We start from the raw sequence: 19,971 nt of genomic DNA, 5'->3' as shown, positions 1-19,971 counted from the left end.
TCAAAAGTTTAGTTGCAGAGGATGCCGAATGCATAGGATGAAAATGATCGTGGTGACTGGCTTAGAGGGGGAGGATGAATAATTTTGTACGGACTCCGAACGCCGTCCAGAGCCAATGAAAATGCGCCACGTCACCCTCTACTCTGTACTGCTCGGTACCCTGCTCGGCACTGGATGACGTGGCTGCACCTGATTCGCCTCTGAACTGTAAGCTGTGTCCGATGTCCGCACAGAATAATCTCTCGGCAGGATGAATCATTCAATTGCTCTGACACCATATCAGATTTTAGAGTCATGCATGTTGTATATTTTACATTAATGACTCAAATGAATATACAATTAAAAGGATTGACGATTTGAATTTAATAGGCTACAAAAAATTCAAAAGGCCCCTCTTCCCCTCCCCCATTGATCCTTCCCTTAATTAATCGCATATTATCATTTACAAATAATTAGCTATCTTTTGTGATCAGGTCTTAGAACATGCAAATCTCGAGCCATGCCTGCTTCTGGAGCTGCATTCAATCATTCCTAACACAACTCCAATCTGTCATCAACAGTTTGCTCCAGATAAACAGGAGCTTAATTTGCTCCCATCAGCAATTTATATCACACCAAAAACGGCTTTCTCCATTGATGCCATTTGCAGATGCTCATCCATTGTCTTCTTCTTTATCATCTCCTTCTACAAACAACACTTCCTATGATGAATTTGAACGCTTTAAGAACTCCACTTCAACATTGAAGGTTGCACGAACAGGTCTATGATCCGAGTGCTTGGATTCACACCTATCATATCCAGTTTGATTCAATCCAGTCCCATACGAAAGTATGCGGTCACACCTGCATACAAATATAAACAACTCTTATTAACTTCTAATTTCATCTTTAATAATCAGGATTATGATCTATCTTCGTATAGTATTTGTTCACCATACTAAATTAACATGAGAAGCTAATTAATTACCATGCAGGCGCACGCTTTTTCTCGCCTTTTCTTCCTTGGACGATGCCATAATACTCATCAGAATTCAGATAATATTTGTATGTTGGAGAGAAGTTGATATCTCCCTCATTCCAACCTCCAAATGTTCTTCCCTCCATTATCTCTCCTCTCAACTGCAAATCCAAATAAACAAATTAATTAATATTTAATTTAATCAAATTGTCTGATTACGTACACTAATTAATCATTAATATTTGATTAACAAGTTTGATGGAATTCATCAATTCTGAACGTGAGAAATACCTGATCTTTCTTCAGTAAGATATCCCATTCCTTCTGCAATACTAATGACCTCGTCTCTTCATCTGGTAAGGAAATTCTATAGTTCAAGTCACCAAGCAAGATTATTCGCCTGCATAAATGAATAATTAAGTAATTAGCAAACTTAATTAATATCACAGAATAGTAATGACGAGATACAGTCGTCATCTTCTTTTGTCTTAAGTGCTTCATTTTATAGTAAGACAAATTGCGGTTGATATATAGATTCAGTATAAGAAGGATCATTCTGCAATACTGGACGCGTTAACTATTTAAATAAAACTATTATGGTCTTAATTAACAACAAATTAAGAATAATTAATAAATTTTAATTATAAGGGCCGCATAAAATGATGTGAACGCCCTTTTTCTTCATATATTTTTCATGATGTGGAAGTCTATTAATTAAATTGGCAAGTTGAATTCTTTTAATAAGGACCACACGTCATTAAAATATAAAACGGTTATAATTAATAAATTATTAAGGTGTTGCCGGCCTAACATGACTATTTCTAATCACTTATTAAATTTTAATTAGCAAGAATATAATTAAATGTCAACTTGCTTATATAATATAATTAATGAATAATTCTGATACATAGCTTATTTTGATCAAGATAATTAATCAAAATACTTACTCATGATCGTATATCTTTCTTGGCAAATCAAGAGAAGGTCCTGAGGAGAATCTGGTTCTAGAGAATATCTCCATGGCGTTTGAATTTCTGTTAATCTCATCTCCTTCCTTCCCTCCAGAAGCCAAATGACAGCAGACTATGCAGAAGCTGGTTTCATGTAGTAAAAAACTAAGCGAAACTGATCCCTGCACAAGCAAAATAAATAAATATTAAATCTGTAACTCAATCAAATCTAAATAAAATTTTTAAAAAATGAATTAAGAAGGAGCTAATTTGTAATAATTACCTTATTTCCTAGAAATCCCATGATCCCACAGCCTACAAAGGAAACGCTTGGATGGCGAATGGACGGTAGGAGATCATTTCTGACCCATACAGAAACCATGATCCCAACCATCTGCTTGCTTATGATGCTATGAAAGCTGTTCGAATGCTTGTTTAATGTTGTCTTAATCAATGAATTCCACTTCATGGAAATGGTGTTATTCTCTGGGCCGAGGACATTCTTGGCATTAAGAGGAACAACCTCTTGAAATCTGCAATAAATAATTTTCAACTGTTATTTATTTATATTTATAGTTATGTTATTTTGCTAAATTAGAAAAGAAGAAGAAGATAAATGTTAAAGAAGCACATACCCTAAAACATAGATGTCATAGGAGTTGTCTCTTGTGTCCAGCCAGTCCTCCAAATCTAGATTATCAGAGGGTGGGATGCCAGCAACGTTCCATGTGCTTGCAAATAATCTAATTCAACACAAAAAAAATAATAATATTAATTATCTAGTTCTTGATATATCAATTGATATGATTAATTATTCTGTGCGGACGCCGAACGTCGTCCGGAGACCAACTCGAATGCGCCACGTCACCCCTTTGCTCGGTACCGCTGATGTGACGCATTCTGGTTGGTCTCCAGACGACGTTCTATGTCCGCTTTCCGTACAAAATAATTTCTCCAATTGATCTATTATTGTGTTACTAATATATTAATGTTTTAAATCTATTTTGAGATAATGATCAAAATGATCTCTGATTCTTTGAGAATGATCAAAATGATCCATAATTACTTCAAAGTCTTCAATTTTGTTCCTTAACTTTTGACACTTATATAATTAGGAAAATTATTTTGGCCCTTCAGAAAAAAAATAGGGGACCAATTTAATGAATTAACTTCATAATACATCTCAATATGTGCGCAAAAAAGCTAAAATGATTTCTTAGAGTTTTGTGACTAAAGTTAAAAGAAGCTTAACAAATAGAGAACATGTGTAGATATATATGAACAAACAATATAGTTTTTATGTTTTGTTCTTTGTCATCTATCTTCTTTTCTTCATAAAAAAAACAAATAAGAAATGATTTAAGAATAAACTCACTTGTACTTGCGAGTTACTTTTTGTTGATCACCAGAAGGTCTAATATTTGAGCTGACAAATTCTTCAGTGCTGAAGCAAAGATCTTGGAAGTCATCCGAGCTCGGGAAGTCAGCTACGGAGTTACTACAAAATGGCTTCCCAAGCAGCTTTTTGGCCACCTTTCTTGGCCAGACCTGTAAATCATACATGCATCATCATCTGCTATTTAGAGAGACAGAAAAAACAGAAATAGATAGAGAGAGAGATCTGTGGAGAGAGAGAGAGAGAGGGAGAGAGAGAGAGAGAGAGAGAGAGAGAGAGAGAGAGAGTATACCTCTCCTTTGAACTGGTTTATTTCTGGCATGTTAGGAAGATATTAAGAGAAGACTGAAGAGATATTGGGTATTGATAGGGAGGAGGCAGAGAGATGTGGATGAGAGGATGGAATACAGATTGGAAGCTTATTTAAGGGAGGTGAAACTATGTGCTTGGCTATGGTCAAATGGTAAGTCAAATAACCTAACCAGAGTATTTTCTTGGCTTCTTTCGTGGCAATGTGGACACAATATTACTTTCTCTGAACTGAGCGAACAAATTAACTAAAATTTTATGATAAATATATGTATGTTTTGTGTGTAAAAAATATCCACTTGAAGATCCAATGGGCATTGTTATGGACCTGTATATAAGCTGGAATGTTCTTCACTTCTTCCGAAGTCAATTCAGAGGGTTTGTTAATGCACAATATATAGGGCCGACGTTAACCTCCTGCGTTTCCTGTTCGCATAAGTTAGATCAAATGCATGAATATGAACTATGCTGATTATATTAGGAGATTCTCTCGAGTATATATAATTATGCTAAGAATAAGAATATTACGGCTTAAATGATCATTAAAACAAATTTAATTAAAAGTATAAGATAATGTAATTTTATTTCAGCATAAAAAATAAATTTGAGTATCCTAAAAATCATTTTGATCGGACAAAAATTTCTTCAAAATATATTTAAATTGAAAATTTTCAAGATTTAATTTAGGATAATTTGAATTTCACTTTTAGCAGACTTATAGTTGAATAGAATGTCTCAGTAGACGATGCAAACGATACGAAAAGTGACCCACTTTGAGCCTGAATTAGCTCAAATAAAGAGTCTGAAGCATAATGAGTTTTTTTAGTATTATACCGCAACACAACATTTATTTGTTTGTTATTATATATATATATACATAAAATAAATGAACAAAAATTGATTAAAAGTATAATATATTAAAATTTTATTTTCTTCAAAGATAAATTGAGTTCTATCTTATATTAAAAGATAATTATTTTATTATTATATGAATTTTGTATATATTTTGTTCAAATATATTTTATTAAATAATTTGACTTAAAAATCTATTATTTTTCCTTATAACACAACCTTCAATGTTTTTATGACTGCTTTCTTAATTTTTATGTATGATTTATAAATTAAAATGTCGTGTCCGCGTTGTACCCGTATACTATATTTTTAAGAATTGACGTGTCCCGTATCCGTCGTATCGTATCCATATCGACGTATTCGTATCGGTGCAACATAGAGATCATGAAAAATCTTTAATTATTTCTGCTCTTTAGTATAACAACATCCCTTTATCATATTTGAATCTTGCTTTGCGCTATCATAATGTTTTTGTTCATGTTGATGAATTATTAAAGAGAAAAAGTTTTCATGGTCCCTTCTAATGTTAGTGTTGCTCTAATGTCGAAACTATCAATCATGTTTCTGTGAATGTGTTTATTGCCCAAAAAGTCCGGATTTATTTTTTTGACTTGGCTAACAAGGGCGCACTCTTTCCAAAGGCCATATTTTCAATCTATTGTTTATCCTAATTTTATAGTTCCTTTTGATGGGTAGAAATGACTCTAAGTGCAATGATTTTAAAATGGAAGCCAGTCGAATTTTTGCCAAAGTTAGAGATAAAATTTTGAAGTTATATAATTTTATCCTCATTTCGGCCACAAACTTCAACAATTGTTCTTCTTTGGTTATTGATTTGGGTATTAATCATATATACAATGTTCTTGATAGGACCGACATCATTGTAAGGTGGGTATTCCTTATTGCAAATTAAATTCTGATGGGTGTGTTGGTGCCAATTATGCTAGTGTTGGTGGCATCATTAGGAATGACTTAGATAATGTTATTGCTGTTTTTGCTGGTCCTTTAGATTTATGTAACGTTGTTACTGCCGAGCTCATGGCCTTGTCTTATTGTTTAGATTTGTGTCATAGATTAGGGATTCTAAATGTCTGGATTGAAGTGGATGCTCTGCTTATTATTCATATTATTAATGAAGTGGTCAATGGTAGTCCTAAAAATTTCTATCTCATTAGAAAAATTAAGCATTCCCTCTACAATTTAAATTTTTATTTTTCACATATTCATAGAGAAGCTAATTCTACTGCTGATTAGTTTGCTAAATTTGGGTGTCATCTTATTGTTTTTCAATAGTTAAATGTGATAAGCTTCTCCTACTCGCTAAATGGTCTGATTAATCTGGATAAATCTGGATTGCCTTATATTCGGAATGTTTAATTTGTGCTTTTGTTTCTCTTTTTTATATTTTTGCGAGGTTCCTGCTATATAGCATCCCCTAATATTGTTTCCTTGGTTATGAAGAGGTTTACTTTCTCTATGGTGGCTACCGATTGTTTTTCTGGTTTTCTTGGTTGCTCTTTTTTGAATCTTGGGAGGTTTGGTGATTTGTTACTACTGTGGCAGTTTTTGCTGGTTTCGGTTTGCTGGTTCTTCTTTTGGTGAGGAAAATATTTGAATTTTTGGTAGTGATTTTTTATGTGAATTGATATTTCTCATTTATGACTGATGGCATATATTTGAGTGGTGTGTCTGTTTAGGGTTTAGATTGATATTCATAGTTTTTGGAGATGTATCCAGAGGCGGAGCCAGAATTTTTTTGATGTGGGGACACAAATCATTGATGTAAAAATATCCTAAACATTTTCATCCGGGCTTGGAACCGACATTGACGGTTTTTATTTTTTTTAAATGTTTGTTTCGTTATAAAAAGATAAAATATACGATAAAATTAAAAAACATGCATATTATCTATAATTTCTCCCGTCGAGTCTTTATTTTTTGAAACCATTGTGCGATCAATACATTGTCATTGTTATTAAATATATCCTTATCATTTTTAAAGTAACTTTATAGTATACAAATAAAAATTTATGTACTAAAAAAACTACTTTAACAAGCATTAAGAAAGACATCCCAGACTAAGTCTTAGCTGACAAATAGAGGGTTAGATTTTTGTTATGCTCCTTCTCATAGCAGTCAATGTGCAATTTTTTTGCATGGCTAAAATAATAATTTTGTGTTATATATTTTTTCATGGCTAAAATAAATAAATATATATGTAATTTATTAAATATTAAAAAATCTTGGAACCGGCATCAACGATTTTTAATCTATGTAATTTATTTCTTTATGTTCGTAGGAATTTATAATAATCCTAAGGCTGACAATGTCCTCTTAATAAGTATATTCTTCTCACTATATCTTTATCATTTGAATGATAAACATTAAATGATAAAAAATGATTAGACAAATTGAAAATCTTTTTCATAGAAAAAAATTAAAATTTGCTCAAGTGAACACAAATAAAATGAACTGTATGAAAAATTTTCATTTAAAATTTTAAAATTATTTTAACTTAACTAAAATTTTACTTTTAATTTGTTTTTAATTTTCTTAAGTTAAAATAAAATCCTAAAAATAAAATCAAAACATTTTTTTGAAAAAGAATGATAAAAAACACTAAAAAATTTTATTGGTTAAACGGTTTTTGTCTTTTTGTACATACAATTGAGTGGATTTTTTATTTTATTTGCAATAGAGAGAGAGAAGATTCATGGATTCAACCGGAGGGTTTTTAGCTTTTTTTTTTTTTTGCATTGGCTTGTATATAAAATAGTTACCCAAAAAAAAATATCAACCGGCCAGTGGGGGCACGTGCCCCCACCTTGCCTCCGCCCCTGCCTGTGGAGGGATTTACTTAGCTGAACGTGATAGGAGAAGAACTCAATTTTTTTTTATATGAGTAATACTCTATTTTCCTAGTACAATAACACAAGTAGTTACTCTTCTAGTGATTTCTATATGTTTGCTAAAGCTTCTATCACAGGATTCCTACATCAGTATTGGTATCAGAGCTAGATGGCTTAAAGCAGTAGGCGGGTGGCTCCCGCGATCGACAACATCCTTGAAACTCTTTGGGCGGAGCATAACAACTTGACAGAGCAGACGAATAAGCTAGCGTCAGAGGTTCAGCACTTATACGAAGAAGTGCGACATGAATTGAGGGCGCTCAACCATCAATTATATCGAATGCAAGCCGCTCGAACAGTCGTCCATACGATGTTGCCGACAGTGAGGATGGGAATCAAAACCGGTGGACAACGCCAAAGGGGTTCTCAAGTAACAGATGTATCTGATTTGGAAGAGGAATTGGATCGATTTAGGCATTTGGAAGTCTCAGACTTAGAAGAAGACATTGTCAATCGTCACCGGAGGCGTCCGAGGGAAGTAGAACAACAAAACGATGGGTTTTGGGTCAAACTGGATATACCATATTTTGATGGTAAATTGTACATCGAGGACTATTTAGATTGGGAGAGGTCAGTTGAAACTTTCTTTGAGTATATTGAAATTGATCCTGAGAAACATGTTAAATATGTCGCTTGTAGACTAAAGGCAAAAGCTAGTGCATTGTGACAGTAAGTTCTCCAAACACGCCAGCAGGAAGGCCGTGGACAGGTGTGCAATTGGCGAAGAATTAAATAATTGCTGCGAAGTCATTATTTGCCAACTAATTATAAACAACTACTGTATATAAAATACCAACATTGCATTCAAGCTCACCGATTTGTTAACCAATATACCGAGGAATTTTATCGTTTAAGTGCTCATAACAGCTTAAATGAATCCACCAATCAGCAAGTGGCTAGATATATTGGAGGATTAAAGGAGGTGATAAAGGAGAAACTTGAGTTAAATGTAGTTTGGTCTTTATCTCAAGCTGTTAATTATGCCTTGAAGGTGGAAATGCAATTGCTCAGACATACATCAATTCATTTCAAAGGACAGCATAACCTATAGTTGAAGGCAATAAGCCTCCACATTCTGCTTCATCACCATTCATCAAGCATTTAGCACAACAAAGATTCCAAGCACCACCTAAAAAGAACTCATATGCTAAAACCACAAACATCAAATGTTTTTGCTATTTTCAGCAAGGTCATAAGTCTAATGAGTGCCCCTCGAGATCGCAACTACAGCTGGTAGAAGCCAACGAGGGGGACGAAGTGGCAGAATTTGAGGCTGAACAAGAAGCAGTTCTGGAGGATATGACTGGAGATGTGGGTGATCAACTTATTTGTGTAAAAGAGAAGTTTTCTACTAGCACCCAAACAACAGTGTACGTCGCAACAGAATGCTTTATTTAGGACCAAATGTACTATTGGTGGCAACATTTGTGATTTGTTAATAGATAGTGGATACATTAAAAATATAATTTCTCGGGCAATGATGCAAGCTCTGCAACTTAAAACGATAAAAAATTCTAACCCATATAAGATCAGTTGGGTTAAGAAAGGAGTAGAGATGGTCATGACAGAATTATGCAAAGTTGCATTTTTTATAGGAAAACACTATGCCGATGAAGTTTTATGTGATGTTCTGGATATGGATGTGTGTCATATCATCTTAGGAAGACCATGGCAATACAATGTTGGGGATATATATGATTGTCAGGCTAACACATATGTTTTTGATTAGAAAGGTTGTCGACTACGGTTACTTCCTAGCAGTTTCTACCCTGATCCAAACCAGTCCAAAGAAAAGACTGCGTTTGTATACTGTATCCGCTTCAGCCTTGTTGAATGCATAAAGGAAATCCATTAATATAATGGATTTAATTATGAAAGAGTTGGCCCAAGTTGTTTCAATTCTAATGTACCAACAGCTGTGAAATCTTTACTAAATCAGTTTTTGGATGTCTATGCCGAGAATCTACCCGCGGAACTGCCCACCCATGAGAACAATTCAATGCAAAATTAAGTTCACGCAGGGGGCAACATTGCCCAATATGCTGAATTATAGGCTCAGTCCCAATGAGAATAAAATACTATAGCAAATTGTTGATGAATTGCTAGACAAACTGTTATTACAACCTAGTTTGAGCCCTTATACAATGCCTGCATTATTGGTGCCTAAGAAGAATGACAGTTGGAGGGTGTGTATAGATAGCAGAGTGATTAATAAGATCAAAGTTAAGTTCAGATTTTTTATGCCCATAATGGAAGAAATGACAGAGGCTGTCAGGCTCAATAATATTTTTCGAGTTGGATCTCTGTAGTGGGCATCACCAGATTCAAATCTGACCGGGAGACGAGTGGAAGCTGCTTTCAAAATAAGAGATCGAGGGTCTTTATGAATGGAAGGTAATGTCTTTTGGATTATGTAACGACACACCCTCCACCTTTATGCATTTGATGAATGAAGTCTTGAAGCCTTTCTTGAATCTTTATTGTGTGGCTTATTTTGATGATATACTAGTTTATAGTACCACCTTTGACGATCATTTAAAGCACTTAACAAGCATCTTTGAAAATCTGAGAAAGAATAAGCTTTATTTGAATTTAACTAAGTTTGAATTTGCAACCCAAAATGTGTCCTTTTTTATATTCAAAATTTTCGCTAATGGTGTTTGTATCGACCCGTCCAAGGTTGCTGCCATTAAGGAATGACCAGTCCCCAAATCTTTTACAGACATTCAGAGCTTTCATGGATTGGTGAATTTTTACAGATGATTCATAAGAAGGTTTAGTATAATCATGGCACCGATAACCGATGTGTTGAAATAAAAAACCTTATCATGGAATGAAGAACAACATAAAAGTTTTGACAATATTAAAGTTGCCCTCACCACCGCATATGTATTAGCTCTACCCAACTTCGATAAATCATTTTTGGTGGAGACTGATTCTTCAACTGCCAGTATTGGCGCCATGTTAGCTCAAGAAAACCGACCTATTGAGTTCTTTAGCGAAAAATTATCTGCTATAAGATAATGGTGGTCGGTTTATGAACAAGAACTCTATACAGTCGTCCGAGCTTTGAAACAGTGGGAGCATTATTTGTTTCAGCAAGATTTTGTACTTTGTAGCGACCATAAGGTTTTACAATATATCAATACATAGAATAATGTCAATAGTATGCATGCTAAATGGATTATGGTCCTCCAAAAATTCACATTCGTGCTTAAGCACAAAAGTGGGGCTTAAAACTGGGTTGCAGATGCATTAAGCCGATGAGCAGCTTCAATTACCCAGTTACAAATTGAATTTATTGGGATAGATTGCTTAAAAGAACTTTATCCAGAGGATGTTAATTTTAGCCTTATATGGCATAAATGTATCAATAAGAATGCTAACGAAGACTATTATATTAGGCATGGTTTTCTCTTTAAGGGAAATTTGTTATATATTCCCAAATCCTCTTGGCGACAACAGATTATGAAGGAGATTCATGGAGGCAGACTAGCTGTTTGCTCATATGGGAAGTGACAACACCATTTCACAACTTCAAATTAGATTTTTTTGACCTCATATGCATAGAGATGTGCTCTGGTTCATCGAAAGGTGTTCAGTTTGTCAACATTACAAGGGGGGTGGACAAAACACTAGCCTTTATATGCCCCTACCAGTGCCAAATCCATATGGGAGGATCTCATTTTGGATTTTGTATTGGGTCTACCCCTCACTTGCCGTGGAAAGGATTCGATTATGGTGGTGGTGGACCGATTTTCCAAAATGGTGCATTTCATAGCTTGTAAGAAAACTTTCAATGCCTTGAATATAACAAAAGTATTTTTTTTTTTTCATAAAATTGTCATACTACTTGGTGTTCCTCGATCCTTAACATCAGATTGTGACGTCAAATTCATAAGTCACTTCTGGCGGGAATTGTGGAAGCGCATGAACACTCAACTCGAGCTTAGTTCTAGAAAAACTCGGTACAACTAAGTATTTGCTCGGTATTAGTTTTCACAGGACGGTATTTCTTGTTATTGTCATGGCAATGCCTAGCAATACCGAGCAAATACCGAGTAATACCTCGCAATACGCGAACATAGCATTCCCGAGTTCCGGTCCGGGTCAAGTCGTCGGGCCGCGCGGTAGAGAGTAATAGCACGTGGCGACATGTTATTGGAGGCCGAACGTAGCTCTAAGTCCGGTCATATGACGTAATAATTGTTCATTTTAAAGAGGTTTCTCACTCTAAATAGATTCAAACAATTATGAAAGCATCTCTTCCTTTCTTTTTAATTATTGATGACCTTTTTTTCTAATGATAGGAAGGAAGATCTCAATACTTAGTAACAATCATGCTCCCTCCTTAATCTTCAACAAGTTCCTCAATATTGATCGAAACTTAGACATGACTTCTAATCCGGTCTCTTATTCTCTATTAGTGGCCAATCGTTATAGTTTACCTATTACTTCTAATGAATTTTAACTTATTGATAATGTCACTCAAGTGTTTATTCTCTCACCTCTTGAACAAGCTCAAGAGACCATTACCTTCACTTGTGATCATTCTTCCAATATTGGTTTCTCCTTAGATCTTATTACTTATCTTCATTACCCTTATATATTCATGATATCATATATACCACCCTTTCGTTTGAGTTTACTAATGATTGCTTTGTAAAACTCCTATTGCTGCACCATTATTATTATCATGAGGTTCACCCTTTCTATGCGATGTAGCTAGTTTCTATGTGCTTATATTTATTTTATTTCTTTTTTTTTTCACATAATATATGAGTTCAAAACTCATAATGTATCTTTAAATCCCTTATAATTTCATTCTTATGAATAAGAGAAAAATATTAGCATAGAAAAATATGTAAATCCAATTTTAACAACTTTTTAAAAAGGTAACCATTCATCAAGTTTTTGGAGGAAAAAATAGGTTGATTTCATAATATATAGAAGCTCTTTTGAAAATTTAGTTTAAGGTTTCACTTATCAAAATGGACCCATATATTCAAGATGATATCAACAATCAATTTATTTAAATTCATCCTACTAATAGGAGGTCTCTTTGATCCGAAATCACAACTATTTTCAAATACAATATTTGGTATAAATCCAACATATAAAAACAACTTCTAAGCATGCTATGTTTCAATATATAGATATTTCTTCATCTATATTAAGAGTTAACACTAATTTATCCAAATTATTTAACACGTCTTTGCATCTTTCAACTTTACACCGACATCACTACAAAAAAATAGTATTTTTCGCATTGATTGATAGGAGCGGTTTTTAAACCGCTGCAAAAACACTTCTTTTGCACCGGTTTTAACCGGTACAAATTGTATCGGTTTTAACCAGTGAAATCTTCATCGATTAAAATCGCTAGTAAAGCCCTCCCACTATTCTTAAACCGAATCCCTAATGTCTTCACCTTTTCTTTCGTCTGTGACTCTCCGTGTTCTTCTGGAGTGAACAGCCGATCGAGCTTCGCAGCTCTTTTCTTCACGTGTGGACCCATCCCGGCAGGCCGACCCTTCCTCATTGCGAGTCTCTACTCGTTCTTCCTCTTCTTCTTCTTCTTCATATTCTTCTTCTTCATACTCATTCTTCTTGTTTCTTTACTGTAATCCCTAAAATTATAAAATGATCTTTGTAATCTGTCTTAAAACTGATACCCAAAGTTTATTTCAATCTTTTTTTTAGAAACTAGATAATGTCTTCAACGATTGACAACAATGATCTAGAGCTCACCATGACCCCACTGCAATCTCGTTATTAGCTAAGTTTTCCTCCGGCATTTTTTAGAGTTGTTTAATTAGCTGCTTCCAACTCAGTCGTTCATGTTAGAGATATTCATAGGAATGAATCCCTAATTTTGTAAATGAATAAATGTTTTATTTGCAACAAAGCATTTTATAAACTTGTTTTCCTTTTCTTAATTCCGCCTTTTGAAGTATAAAACATTTGTAGGATTTTCTCACAGGTTTGCCGCCTTTGAAAGGGCGAGGGAAGGGTCTCTATCCGTGATAACTTTGCTTGCTTGTTAGCATTTTAAGCAACAATGATGGAAGATGGTTACGGTGCTGCTCTATTTGCTCGCTTGTTAGCATTGGAGTAATGTAAAGCTTAAACTTTGAAAACTTCTATTGATGTGAAGTTAGTTAACTAAAGGAGGATAATATTGTAATGTTGTCATGCAGCAATGGCAGACGATAAAGGAGATTATGCCCATTATATTTGGCATTAGTTTGTTTGTCATGGAAATGTTTAGATGAGGATAGATTATAAGCAATCCTTCATGTTTATTACTTCCTGATATTCATGATTGCATTGTTTGCTATTTTTTTGGTATGCAAGTTGTACTTATGCTATTCTTGGTAAAGAATTTAACTTGAAAATATAAAGTTGGTGAATAATTATAAAATTGATCTTTTTTTTTTTTTTTTCTTACTAATACCTTTAGTGTATCACATATTTTTATTTCATTTCATTACTTTTAAGCACAACAATATCATAAAAATATTGTCACAAACTCATATCTTCAATAAGTAAACCCTTAGCATCATTACTAAGAGTATATGAAGAGAATTTGATTATCTACACTTGTATTTAATCATAACTATCTTTTAAATTAAAATGAATATTTGATCAAACAATCATCTATTGTATTATATTTATCTCAAAGTAATTAAGTAAATCAATGAAATAAGAAATTCATCTTAATTAATGAGTTATATGTTATGAATACCATTTTTTTTTATTTTGAAATTTAGTGGCAGTTTTAACCACCACAACTATACAGAATTGTGGCAGTTTTATCCACCGCTTTTCTGTTAATCATTTTTTTAGAGCTTATTGTGGCGGTTTTAACCGCAGTAATTCTACAATTGTGACGGTTTGATCTGCCACTATTTTGTGAATCATTTTTTAGAGCATATTGTGGCGGTTTTAACCGTAGTAATTCTACAAAAGTGTAGTGGTTTGATCCTCCACTATTATGTGAATCATTTTTTAGAGCTTATTGTGGCGATTTTAATCGCAGCAATTCTGTGAGATTGTGGTGGTTAAAACTGCTATCAAAACCAGAATTCCTTATATCTTCCCCAACGGTCATTAAACAACTGTAGAATGTCGTTGCAGCACATTGCAATTACAGCGGGCATGCAGCGGTTTCATAACCGCTACAAAGAAATTTGTGGCGGTTAAAACCGTCGGAATGGTATAAATTTGTGCTGCGATAGGACTATTTTCTAATAGTGAATCTACTTTAAAAATGAAAATTGAGAAGAAACAGAGAGAAGAAGAGGAGATATTGGTCACTTGATTGATCAGTTTATCTCAAGTTTGATAGTAATAAAAAGGGAAATCAAGAATAGAATATGACAGAAGAAGAGGAGGTCTAGAGCATCAATAGCTTGCTTGAATTGTCTTGTATCCTGCTTATGCGTCTCTCTCTCTCTCTCTCTCATTCAACATCTCTTTCTATCTATCTCTCCATGAAGCGAAACAAACAAGAAAAAAAAATTGCGGAAATGAATACCAGAATTTAACGTGGAAATATCTGAAACCAGGAAAAAATCATTGAGCCACACCACACCAAGGAATTCATTATGAAAATTAGAAGAAATTGTACAGATCGCTTTCTCTCACACTCTATGCTTGTCTCACTTTACTTCTCTCTTCATTCTTCACTCAAAATAAACAAAGAAACTCTTTTCAATACACCAAAGAAAGCAAATCTTCAAGTGAAGAATAAGGGATGTTTTTTTTTCTCGAGTCTTCTTCTCCTTGTTGACAGAATTAGGGATGGATCAAGCTGTTTGCTGCATCATAGTTTTTTTAAATATCATTTATATTATATTATTTAAAATAATATAAGGTAACACAAATATTAAATTTTGAATGAATTAGCATCCACCTTTATTGCAAAAAAAGTTAAAATAAAAATGATATGATGCATCGACACTCCTTTATAAGAAGGTATATAGTGTTAGATACAGACAGGTGCTTGACATAGTTGACACGTGTCGGACATGACAAACACGTATATTATTAAAACAAATTGGATCGAACATGATGAAGCTGTACCCGTATTATATATTTGAAGTAATTGACCTGTACCACGTACATATCATCTTATGTTCATACCTTTGCATCATGGCTAAAATCTAAGATATATCACTAATTATCAGAATAATGATCATCACAATTACTTATAGGAGTCTTATCATATAGACTAATTATATGCAAGAAAATAAGCTCAACTACTGATAAATGATAATAGTCCAAATATATAGACGATTTGGTCTGAAATAATACATAGGGACCCACGTTATAATAATAATATGACGAAGATGTTTGAAAGATGGATCATTTAGTGATAAAATACAGCAAGTGGCACGCAATTGGTAAGCTAGGATTTTGATTGTTTCATAAATTATGTAATTAATATGAACAAATGGCGGTTTAAAATATAATTTTGGAATTGCAACAGACCCGAAAGAAATGAGAAATAACATTGCAAAAGACAATATAAAATTGACTACGTCAGTCTTCAACTTGATTCACTGAATTTTCTCTTTTTCACAAATAAATATATTAATCACAAAAATATCAGGTTATGATGATCTGCAATATAATAATAAATTGACAAATAAACCAGCAAATACAACATATATATACAAAGATAATCATAAGCTTTATCAAGCATTCTCAGCCTCTTATATAAGTAAACTCTTATATTAAAGGTATTATTTAGGATGACTTTCTTATTGTTTACTGAAACAATTCTGTAGTACTAAAATTTTTAGTTAAAAAATTGTTGTACTGAAACGTTGTTTTCAAAAACAGTAAAAAAGCCATCCCAAACGAAACCGAAGTTAAAATCTACCATTTAATAACTCCAAGAGCACATACAAACTCAATAAAAGAAACGTAAGAAAAGAAGTTCATAGATGATTTGAGAGTAATCAAGATAAGTCTCCAATGGTCATACATCATACATATAATTAAGCAGCTAATCATAAGAATGATCTATTTCAATAGGAGATATTTTTGTTAAACAAGTCATGAAATGTGGATGTTGTGAATGCAATTAAGGATTTTGGCATAAATGTTCTTGCTAATTTTCCCCTAAATGAAAAAAAATTATTTTAGAAGTCTTAATTTCTCTTGGTATGTGCTTGGCTAACTTTCTTCTTACATCAATTTTTTCAAAATTGGGCTTATCATCCACTCTTAGGCTTCATTTAGGACAACTTTACTATTTTCTAAAGGAGAATAAAAAATTTTTATACTAGAAAGCTGTTTTAGAAAGTAGTAAGAAAGTTGTCTCAAACAAAGCCTTGATTTAGAATGAGCATAATTTGATGAATCATAACCTTCAGTAGAAGTTTGTGTGGCCATTTAGGATATGAAGTTGGCCATTACAATGACAATTTGATCAATCTATCTTTGAATTTTCTGCATTAAAACTTCTTTTACTTGCCTGTGATCATGAGAGATAACACACCCTGATCATTATCAGAATCTGATGGCTATAACTAAACATGCTCAGTATAAATCTCTTATGAAGGGTTTTGAGAAGGATCCAAGGAAGGTTCACCTCAATAATGACCTCCCCAACCCATATCTTGATCATCATGATCAGTACAATAGGGAGATTTTTAGATTATCATAGTTTCTTCATAAATATCATTATAATCCTCGAGATTTTCCTCTAATAGGCTTATCATCATGATCATCAAGTAAAGAGGAATCAATAGTAAATATATCATGTAATACCTTGTTGTTTACATCAAATGAGGAAGGCATTAGATCAATGATACATGAGCCTAATCTATAAATTATCTTGCCTAATCCATTAATTATCCTTTTTTTAATTCTAATGACATAGCATTCAAATTTCATAATAGGACAATTGAGATGATCCATTTCCTTGATAGCTCTATTGAAAAAAAAAAAATCTTAATTTAATGTACTCATCCTACAAAATATTAGTATCATTGACATTTATAAAATATTAAATAATTAATATTTATATTGCAAAATTTTCATTCTTATTTAATGTTCAACATATTATTGTCTTCCTCCTCCTAGTAACGCTTGTCTCTAATGGGTGCACATGTCCAAGTCCACTATGAAGGTAAAAATTTTCTTTAAAAATATTAAATAAATTAAGAAAATAGCTAAATTAAAAATAATACAAATTTACACTTACTATCCTCCTATTTGTAAAATTTAGGTTTCATTTGCGATGATTTTCTTACTGTTTCTTAAAACAATTTTTTAGTACAAAAATTAAACTTGCTGAGACTGATGATGACATAGAAGATCACCAAGGTGATGAAAGCCAACCTATAATTTGTGTTATAGAAAAATTATTCTCAGCTCCTAGACTTTTTGTGGAGCCTCAACGCAATGCCTTGTTCAATACATGCTGCACTATCCTCATTAAGGTTTGTGATCTAGTCATATACCATAGTTACACAAAGAATATCATTTTAAGATGATGTTCAAGCTATTCAGCTCAAAACAACAAAGAACCCCCATTCCATTTAAAATTTGTTGGGGTAACAAGGGAATGCAATTCTTTATCTCTGAATATATTTATCCCTGGTGCTTCACTACCCAACTTACCACAGTAACATATGAGCCCCAACACCCAGCCCCCCAAAACACTCAGTTTACAACAAATTGTAACTGATTTACTACAACAATAATTCACACTACAGGAAAACAGCCTATTACCGACGGATTTCCGGCGGATTATTTTTTGGTGGACTTTCTAGTAGATTTCCGACGGATTACATTGAAATATTTCCGTCAAATTTTTTTCATATTTTCTAGCGGAATTTCCGGCAGGGTTCCGACGGATTTTTTTTCGGTGGACTTTCCGACGGATTTTAAAAATTTCTTAAACTTATATTTTAGTGATTTAAATAATTAATAATTTTATAGCTCATTTTAATTAATTTTAAATTTTATTTTAATTATTATTTTAATATTTAGTACAAAAATTAAACTGGCTAAGAGTGATGATGATGTAGAAGATCACCAAGGTGATGAAAGGCCAACCTCTTATTTGTGTTATAGAAAAATTATTCTTAGCTCCTATACTTTTTTGTGGAGTCTCAACGCAATGCCTTGTTCAAAACATGTTGCACTATCCTCATTAAGGTTTGTGATCTAGTCATATATAGTAGTTACACAGAGAATATCATTTCAAGATATTGTTCAAGCTCTTCAGCTCAAAACAACAAAGAATCCCAATCCATTTAAAATTAGTTGGGTTAACAAGGGCATACAATTCTTAATCTCTGAATTTATCCCTGATGCTTCACTACCCAACTTACCACAATAACATATGAGCCCCAACACCTAGCCCCCCAAAACACTCAGTTTTACAACAAATTATAGCTGATTTACTACAACAACAATTCATCCAATCAATTAACCTCGAGTCCTTGTGTCATTCCTGCCTTAATCATTCCCAAAAAGGATGGAAAATAGAGAATGTGCATTGAAGGTCATGTAATAAATAAGATCTTTGTTAAGCATGGCTTCTCAATTCCTTGAATTAATGACCTTCTTGATAAACTTGCATGCTACTCAATTTTCACTAAGCTGGACTTAAAAAATGGATACTATCAAATTCGTATTAGACCCAACAATGAATGGAAGACTGTATTTCAAAACTCTCAAAAGCTTGTACGAATGGAAAGTAATGTCATTCGGCCTTTGCAATACTCCATATGCCTTTATGTGCCTCATGCATGAAGTTCTCAAACTACATCTTAAGAAATTATGCGTTGTCTATTTTGACTATATATTAGTCTTTAGTTCTTTCTTTAAAGACCACCTTGTTCAACTAAAACTCATTCTTAAAACATTGCATCTAAATGTGAATTTGCAGCAACTTATTTTCATTTCTTGGGATTTATACTTTCTATTGATGGTATTCATACTGATCTACATAAAATTGTTGCTATTATGGATTGGCCTACACCTAAATCTTTATTGGAAGTCCATATTTTTCATGGGCTAGCAAAATTCTACTACATATTTATAAAGGGGTTTAGTGTGTTGATTTCCCCTATCACGTTGCGCCTTAAATCTAAAACCTTTGTATGGATAGATTCTCAGCATTGTTGCTTTGAAGCAGTGAAGACAACCCTTACTTCAACACCTGTTTTTGCTTTACTTGATTTTGAAATGCCTTTCAAGCTGATACTGAAGCATCAAATATAGGCATAGAGGCTATTTTATCTTAGTGTTATTAACCATTCAAATTTCTTAGTGAGAAATTGAGCACAACAAGAAAAAAATGGTTTGCATACGAACAGGAGTTAAACGTTGTTGTAAGATCACTCAAGCAGTGGGAACATTATCTTTTACACCTAGACTTTGTGCTTTGTAGAGATAACCAAGCCTTGTGATACATCAATAACCAAAAGAATATTAATAGAATGCATGCACGGTGGATTGTGTTTTTATAGAAAGTCAATTTTTTTTTCTCGAGCACAAGATCATGAACTCAAATCGAGTTGCTAATGCCTTGAGTAGGTGTTAAGCCCTTTTAACCTAGCAACAAACATA

At 33.3% G+C, this 19,971-nt stretch overlaps 1 protein-coding gene across 1 annotated transcript; it reads right to left on the bottom strand.

Moving 5' to 3' along the window:
• Positions 1-701: 701 nt before the first annotated feature.
• Positions 702-3,471, bottom strand: LOC110105474 (type IV inositol polyphosphate 5-phosphatase 9-like). The gene is made up of 7 exons (XM_028695002.1): positions 3,284-3,471; positions 2,544-2,651; positions 2,192-2,441; positions 1,906-2,090; positions 1,250-1,358; positions 968-1,119; positions 702-843 (listed from the first exon to the last, which is right to left on the bottom strand). Exons 1-7 carry the CDS (start codon positions 3,469-3,471, stop codon positions 702-704), a joined length of 1,134 nt encoding a protein of 377 aa, XP_028550835.1.
• Positions 3,472-19,971: the final 16,500 nt, after the last annotated feature.

Source organism: Dendrobium catenatum, unplaced genomic scaffold, assembly GCF_001605985.2.
Source record: "Dendrobium catenatum unplaced genomic scaffold, ASM160598v2 fragScaff_scaffold_621, whole genome shotgun sequence".
Taxonomy (NCBI): Eukaryota; Viridiplantae; Streptophyta; class Magnoliopsida; order Asparagales; family Orchidaceae; genus Dendrobium; species Dendrobium catenatum.
This window is presented reverse-complemented; position numbering and strand designations above follow the sequence as displayed.